The sequence below is a fragment of the Nerophis lumbriciformis genome, linkage group LG23 (genome assembly GCF_033978685.3).
Source record: "Nerophis lumbriciformis linkage group LG23, RoL_Nlum_v2.1, whole genome shotgun sequence".
Taxonomy (NCBI): Eukaryota; Metazoa; Chordata; class Actinopteri; order Syngnathiformes; family Syngnathidae; genus Nerophis; species Nerophis lumbriciformis.
In genome coordinates this window covers 2,144,395-2,152,483 of record NC_084570.2, presented here as the reverse complement: position 1 = coordinate 2,152,483, position 8,089 = coordinate 2,144,395, and the positions used below count along the sequence as shown (strand labels likewise).

Genomic DNA, 8,089 nt, shown 5'->3' with positions numbered 1-8,089 from the left:
ATGCAGAAAAATGGAGGGGGAGAAAGAGAAGCAACCTACATTAACCTTGTAGATTGTTATAGTCACAATAGGTTAAGCTTTGTCAGTGTGCCATGTGTTACACCCAGTTTACCCTAGGGCAACAACGTTAATATATGTTTGATGAAACGTGATTATGTGCATGAGTGTAAGTATGCATATGTACTTGTATATGTACAGAATGTGTATATGTGTTTGTACAATGAATGTATATGTACAGAATGTGTATATGTGTTTGTACAATGAATGTATATGTACAGAATGTGTATATGTGTTTGTACAATGAATGTATATGTACAGAATGTGTATATGTGTTTGTACAGTGAATGTATATGTACAGTATGTGTATGTGTATGTTTGTATATTGAATGTGCGTGTGGATGTACGAACATTAGGTAGGTAAATATGTACTGTATTTGTGTATGTATGTGGGAGCGTAGGTACCTATGTACGTATGTGAGCATATGTGAATTTGCATGTACAATACATTCGACTCCCAAATTACTGGCTTTTAATGGCCTACGGTATAGATGTGTGTGTCCAAGTTAAAGGAAACGGCAGGCTGTCTTCTTCTAATGGATTTATCAAAAATGTTTGGCAAGCGAGGTAATGTTTGCTGTGGTCTGGAACAACATGGCACACAGACAACTATCTGAAATGCAGCCAATATTAAATACAGGTAATGTGTCATGAGAAATGCAAATATAAATTAAAGCTGCAAGCAGCGTTGTACGGGCCCGCGTATTTGGCAGGTGCTAGTCCTAAGTGTCCCAATACTTTTGTATACTTTTATTGTGAAGTGTCCCAAGACTTTTGTGTAGTGTACCTACCTTGTCTGCATAGTTTGGCCATGCTGGTGCTTCCTGCTTTTAAGCAGCCATCTTAAAAAAACAGCAGTGCAGCAGCATTAGCGCAGCGGTTCTTTGAAGGGTCATAAAATCAAAACCGGAGCAGTTATTAAAACTCTTTCAATAACTTTTAATCAGAAGGGTTCAATCACTCTCCTGTGTTAGTTTGAAGCCGAAACGACAAACACGCTCAGAGGAGATAATGTTTGAAGAAAGGTGACCGGTTTTTACAAAAATGTTGTTTAGAAGGGGGAATAGCAAACTTCCAGTAGATTTTGCTGGGGCTTGTCAATTTATGAAATATAGGTCTAAGTGAGACCTACATTGAGGTTTTTGTTTCATGTCTCTCCGACCTTCCCAGTGGGAGTTACAGGCAGTTGTGTAGTTTTTTCTCCGTTTTATTCAAAAATTGCTCGAGAGCGCAATTTTTAAATTTGGGGTTAGGTTTTTTTATTAGATCACAGTTTTTGCCAGTCCTGATGTGTGCGTTCAGTTTGGTGAGTTTTGAAGCATGTTAAGGGGGTCAAATTACAGCTCCAAGAGGCAAAAGTGACTGTTTTTAGTACTTTTTTGTCTTGAAGGGGGAATTGCCAACTTCCTGTTGATTTTAGCCCGAGGATATACAATTGTGAAATGTAGATCTAAGTCAGACCTACATAAAGGTTTTTGTTTCATGTCTCTCCGACCTTCCTAGTGGGAGTTACAGGCAGCGTAGTTTTTTTCTTCTTCCTAGGGGGCGCTAGAGCGCAATTTAGAGTTTTGGGGTTTGGTTTTTTTATTAAAAGGCAATTTTCGCAGGTCCTGATGTGTGGGTCAAATATGGTGAGTTTTTAAGCATGTTAAGTGGGTCAAATTAGTGCTCGAAGAGGCGGCGGAAGAAGAAAGAAAGAATAATAATAAAACCTTACAAATACAATAGGTCCTTATGTCCCATTGCGGGCCCTAATTATATACAAGGATAAAAAAGTAAAGGATATTAAATGAGCTCAAATATACCTACAAATGAAGCATAATGATGCAATATGTACATACAACTAGCCTAAATAGCATGTTAGCATGGATTAGTTTGCAGTCATGCACTGACCAAATATGCCTGATTAGCACTCCAACAAGTCAATAACGTCAACAAAGCGCACCATTGTGCATTCACGCACAGTATAAAACATTCGGTGGACAAAATGAGACACACTTAGGTGAGTTCAAGAACCGCCGAAATTAGTAGGACAAAAGGATGTTGGCCTCAGTCTGGACCCCCTCTCCAGACTGAATATCGTTTTTTTCTCCCCTCCCTTCACCAGCGTTTATCTGTTTCTCACCTTTTTTGTAAGGGGTGCCGGAAGTTGGCTGACCCGTCAGCGATCCTGTTCTGTCTCCCTGTAATGTTTGTCTGCTCTTGAACAGGATTGGGCCGAAAATCTTAATTTCCGCTCGGGGATTAATCAAGTATTTCTGATTCTGATATTTAATATTTGGAAGGCCACATTTTTTTCTGAGGTGGTACTTGGTAAAAAATAGTTTGAGAACCACTGAACTAAAGCATATCCACTGAACTACATGTAATAAGGAATATTGTTTGTTTATGACAAACAAGTGGCAATGTAGATATAACATACTAGTAAGCAGTAGGTAATTACAATAACAAAGACTTAACAGTATTTACTATCAACACCGACGCCTTGTTGCCAGTGCACTGTTTCAATACTGGCTGGTCTTGGTCACAACAAATATTTAACACTAACCCTCCGACCAAATGTAAAGTTTGTTTTTTTAACAGAGCTTCCAGACACAGATGTCCGTGACATTGGCTTACCGCCTCGAGTTCTCAGCAGAAGAACAAACGCGAGCGAGATGCCGTCTGCGAGCTGAGGTCATGTTTTAATAAACATCTGTTGCTAGTTAGCACGCTGCTCTGGCTCTCACACCCCTGCTGCTCCCGCATCAGTCGGCATGCAATGAGGTCATCACTCAAGGACGGGCCCTCGGTTTATCAAAGGGTAGCCAAGTTCACCCATCCTCCCTATGCTATCATTACCTCCCTATACTTTGCTAGGCATTGGTCTGACACAGGGCCGCCCTTGGCAGAATTTGTAGGCCCCCAACTCTATTACGACACATGTTTACACTTTATTCATGTGAAAAGATGTCAATACTTTTTTTTTAAAAACCTTGAATTATATTTGATATTTGTATTGTACTAAATGAAAATTAGTGGGAATGTTAATGTTTTTAATGCAAAATAACTATTGATCCACCCATTAATTTTCTAATTTGACCTCCATCCATCCATCCATCTTCTTCCGCTTATCCGAGGTCGGGTCGCGGGGGCAGCAGCCTAAGCAGGGAAGCCCAGACTTCCCTCTCCCCAGCCACTTCGTCCAGCTCCTCCCGGGGGATCCCGAGGCGTTCCCAGGCCAGCCGGGAGACATAGTCTTCCCAACGTGTCCTGGGTCTTCCCCGTGGGCTCCTACCGGTCGGACGTGCCCTAAACACCTCCCTAGGGAGGCGTTAGGGTGGCATCCTGACCAGATGCCCGAACCACCTCATCTGGCTCCTCTCGATGTGGAGGAGCAGCGGCTTTACTTTGAGCTCCCCCCGGATGGCAGAGCTTCTCACCCTATCTCTAAGGGAGAGCCCCGTCACCCGGCGGAGGAAACTCATTTCGGCCGCTTGTACCCGAGATCTTGTCCTTTCGGTCATAACCCAAAGCTCATGACCATAGGTGAGGATGGGAACGTAGATCAACCGGTAAATTGAGAGCTTTGCCTTACGGCTCAGCTCCTTTTTCATCACAACGGATCGATACAGCGTCCGCATTACTGAAGATGCCGCACCGATCCGCCTGTCGATCTCACGATCCACTCTTCCCCCACTCGTGAACAAGACTCCTAGGTACTTGAACTCCTCCACTTGGGGCAGGGTCTCCTCCCCAACCCGGAGATGGCACTCCACCCTTTTCCGGGCGAGAACCATGGACTAGGACTTGGAGGTGCTGATTCTCATCCCAGTCGCTTCACACTCGGCTGCGAACCGATCCAGCGAGAGCTGAAGATCCTGGCCAGATGAAGCCATCAGGACTACATCATCCGCAAAAAGCAGAGACCTAATCCTGCAGCCACCAAACCAGATCCCCTCAACGCCTTGACTGCGCCTAGAAATTCTGTCCATAAAAGTTATGAACAGAATCGGTGACAAAGGGCAGCCTTGGCGGAGTCCAACCCTCACTGGAAACGTGTCCGACCTACTGCCGGCAATGCGGACCAAGCTCTGACACTGATCGTACAGGGAGCGAACAGCCACAATCAGACAGTCCGATACCCCATACTCTCTGAGCACTCCCCACAGGACCTCCCGAGGGACACGGTCGAATGCCTTCTCCAAGTCCACAAAGCACATGTAGAATGGTTGGGCAAACTCCCATGCACCCTCAAGGACCCTGCCGAGAGTATAGAGCTGGTCCACAGTTCCACGACCAGGACGAAAACCACACTGTTCCTCTAGAATCCGAGGTTCGACTATCTGGCGTAGCCTCCTCTCCAGTACACCTGAGTAAACCTTACCGGGAAGGCTAATTTGACCTAATTAAAACAATTAGAAAATATATATATATATTTTTAATTTTTACTCATCCTCCCCTCCCCCCGCTTCTACCATTTTCCACCTTTTACGGATCATCGTACATGGCGACCCATCGGTAAAAATAATTTAAAAAAAAAATGGATTAGATTTTATATCGCACTTTTCTATTATTAGATACTCAAAGCGCTCACAGAGAAGTGGGAACCCATCATTCATTCACACCTGGTGGTGGTAAGCTACATTTGTAGCGACAGCTGCCCTGGGGTAGACTGACGGAAGCGAGGCTGCCAGTTTGCGCCTACGGCCCCTCCGAGCACCACCTATCATTCATTCATCATTCATTCACCAGTTTGAGCGGCACCGGGGGAAAGGGTAAAGTGTCCTGCCCAAGGACACAACGGCAGCGGTTTGGATGTCAAGAGGCGGGGAGCGAACCTTCAACCTTCAGGTTTCTGGCCTGGCCGCTCTACCCACTACGCCATACCGCCTAGAAGCATTTAAGTCCCATCTTAAAACTCATTTGTATACACTAGCCTTTAAATAGACCCCCCTTTTAGACCAGTTGATCTGCCGTCTCTTTTCTGCTCTGCCCCCCTCTCTTGCGTGGAGAGGTTGTTAGGTGACCACAGTCGGGACCCGGGTGGTCCCCTCCAAGGTTCCTCATTGTACCCCATTGGGTTGAGTTTTTTCTTGCCCTGATGTGGGATCTGAGCCGAGGATGCCGTTGTGGCTTGTGCAGCCCTTTGAGACACTTGTGATTAATGGCTATATAAATAAACTTTGATTGATTGATTGATCAGCGTTCCTTTTCTGTGTGTGTCTAATCTTGAACAGATCCATCCATCCATCCATCCATCCAACATAAATATAATATAATTTTAATTTATTTAAAAAAATAATAATGATTTTGATCCTTCCTAAGACAACTTTTACCGTGGCTTGAACTCGGACCAGCACTAACACAGTGCCACAGTGAAAACTTGATGTGAAATTTGCCTCTGTACTATCAGCGGCAGAGCACCTTTGCAGTAAAATGTCATATGAAGCCCCGTGTCATTTATCAGTTGACATTTTACACGTGCTTCTTCATGCCCCCCACTCGTTATCTGCATATATAACACTACCACCATCACTAAGAAGACTCAGCAGCGGCTGCACTTCCTGAGAGTCCTCAAGAAATACAACCTGGACTCCAACCTGCTGCTGACCTTCTATCGCTCATCCATTGAGAGCCTGCTGACATACTGCATCACAGCGTGGTACGGCAGCTGCACCGCTGCAGACAGGGAGAGGCTCCAGAGAGTGGTAAAGGCAGCACAGCGGATCATCGGCTGAGCTCTCCCCTCCCTGACAGACATCTACACCTCCCGCTGCCTCAGCAGAGCCACCAACAAAATCAAGGACAGCTCCCACCCTGGCTTTGACCTGTTTGACCAGGAAGGCGCTGCAGGTTCATCAGGTCTAAGACAAACAGACTCAAGAATATTTTTTTCCCTAAAGCCATAACCACGGTGAACTCTCATAGCCACTGGTTTTATAGTTTAGCACCTCTCTGTGTGCAATTTTTACTTTCCAGCCACAGCACAATCGTTCTCAGGACTGAACCGTGCACCTTACCTCCTTTTGCACTATTTTCTTTTCTTTCATTCCTATGTTTTGCATATTTGTAGACTGTGGCACTGATACTGGAGTTGCTTTTAATTTCATTGTACCTGTGCTGGCCCTGCTCTGACAAGTTGGACCCCAAGATGAAGAACCTCTGATGGCATCGGTGATGCAACAATTGGTACTGACCTCTCCCGCTCCTGCTCCAGCAGGTTGGTGAACTCGTCACTCTTCTTCATGAAATCGCCGTGGTTGCGCTTCTCGTCGGCCATCTTGTACAGGGCCTGCTTGTGGGCCTGCTCTACCATCAGCAGCTGCTCCAGCATTCGGCGGTACGTCTCCCTCTGCTTTTCCACCAGCTTGTCCAGCTGCAAGACAGAAAGCTACATTCAGGTTTTGTTTGGTTTTCCATAGCAACAAACTCCCTTCTTGTCTCTCATGGACACACACCTGACTTTGGACTAGCGACTGCACAATACATCAAGGCCGCGGAAGAGAGACACACTACGGGCTTACACACACACATCCACAAAAATATACGCCACACATACACACCCCACCCCCCAACCCAACGCCCTCACGCAAATCCCATAGGGGTGATGAATGGATGGTCAGCGCCTGAGAGCTGCAGCCAACCATCATGACCTCGCACTCCCTTCTCTCTATTGCTAGATATCTCAAGATATACATTGTAATATGGATATGTGCTTTGCTATGGAGGTTTGTTCCCTCTCCAGACTGGGTCCCCTTAGGAGCCCAATCTAGATTGTATTTTTTTACTCATCCTTCCCCAGCGTTTTACCTTTTTCCCCATCTTTTACGGGGCGCCTTGTGCCGACCCATCAGCGTTCCTGTTCTGTAACCCTGTACACTGTTTGTTTTGTCTAATCTTAAACGGGTTTGTGCTGAACACAAAGTTGTGTTGTACTTGTGCAATGACAATAAAGACCTATCTATCTATCTATCTATCTATCTATCTATCTATCTATCTATCTATCTATCTATCTATCTATCTATCTATCTATCTATCTATCTATCTATCAAACAACAGAGGCCAGTCGGTACCTCCACCATGGGTTGTTCATAGATGTCTTCCTGGAGGCCATCGGCTTTGTCCTGAATGGCGTCGCGTTGCAGAGCCTGCAGGACTTTTTGCGGCACGACAAACCCGTATTTGGCTTCCAGAAGGGCAACATCAACTTTATCCGCCTTCAGCACCGTGATCACTTCATCCCTGGCCTGCAGGAAGCAGAATATAGATGAATATTTGGCTGGCGGGGGTGAATGACGACTTCTCAACTTACCTGCAGCTCTCCCTCCAGTAAACTCAGCAGGAAGACCATGTCGTCACGGGAAAGGTCCCTTCCCTTCTCCCTCCGGCCCACCTTTTCAGCGCCGCTCCTGCCATTCTTAGTCGCCTTGTGGTTCCGTTGGATGGTGCCGGTGTCGTCTGGCGGCTCCCGACGGCGACTGCGCCGTTCTGGCCGGCCTGAGGGTTCCTCCCGCTCTGAGTTTTGCGACTGAGTGTCCGCTTGCTCTTTGGCTAACTTGACTTTGCTGATGTCCTCCAGGCTGCTGCTACGGGAGCGCATGTTGAAGTCCTGAAGGGAGAATGTTTTTGTTAATGTTCATACTTGCCAACCCTCCCGAATTTTCCGGGAGACTCCCGAATTTCAGTGCCTCTCACGGAAATCTTCCGGGACACCCATTCTCCCGAATTTCTCCCGATTTCCAGCCGGACTTAAGGCATGCCCCCTATATATATAAGAAATACTTGAATTTCAGTGAATTCTAGCTATAAATAAACTCCTCCCCCCCTTAACCCCGCCCCGCCCCCCAGCACCGCCCACCTCAACCGCCCCCCAATCTCCCGAATTTGGAGGTCTCAAGGTTGGCAAGTATGTTAATGTTAAGTGTAAAAGTATTTGATTTGGTACCTCGGTTTTCACGCGGCCTTATTCTCAGAGCATTCAGCTTAAGATGAAAAATTTAGTTTGGCTTTATTATACCGTCTAAGTCGGGGGTCAGCAACCCACGGCTAC

General features: G+C 46.1%; 1 protein-coding gene across 2 annotated transcripts in view; it reads right to left on the bottom strand.

The window, feature by feature from the left end:
• Positions 1-5,698: 5,698 nt before the first annotated feature.
• The window catches only part of LOC133622522 (filamin A-interacting protein 1-like), a 64,908-nt gene continuing 62,517 nt past the window's right edge, over positions 5,699-8,089 (bottom strand). Inside the window, exons 2-4 of one of the 2 annotated variants that reach the window (XM_072915853.1) lie at positions 7,352-7,648; positions 7,113-7,286; positions 5,699-6,415 (exon numbers count right to left, since the gene is read on the bottom strand). In XM_072915853.1, the coding sequence (XP_072771954.1) occupies positions 6,146-6,415; positions 7,113-7,286; positions 7,352-7,639 (732 nt within the window). In that variant the 5' untranslated portion in view covers positions 7,640-7,648 and the 3' untranslated portion in view covers positions 5,699-6,145. Of the gene's footprint in view, positions 6,416-7,112; positions 7,287-7,351; positions 7,706-8,089 lie in introns of those variants that run through there. The other variant, XM_072915854.1, reaches the window with a different exon arrangement.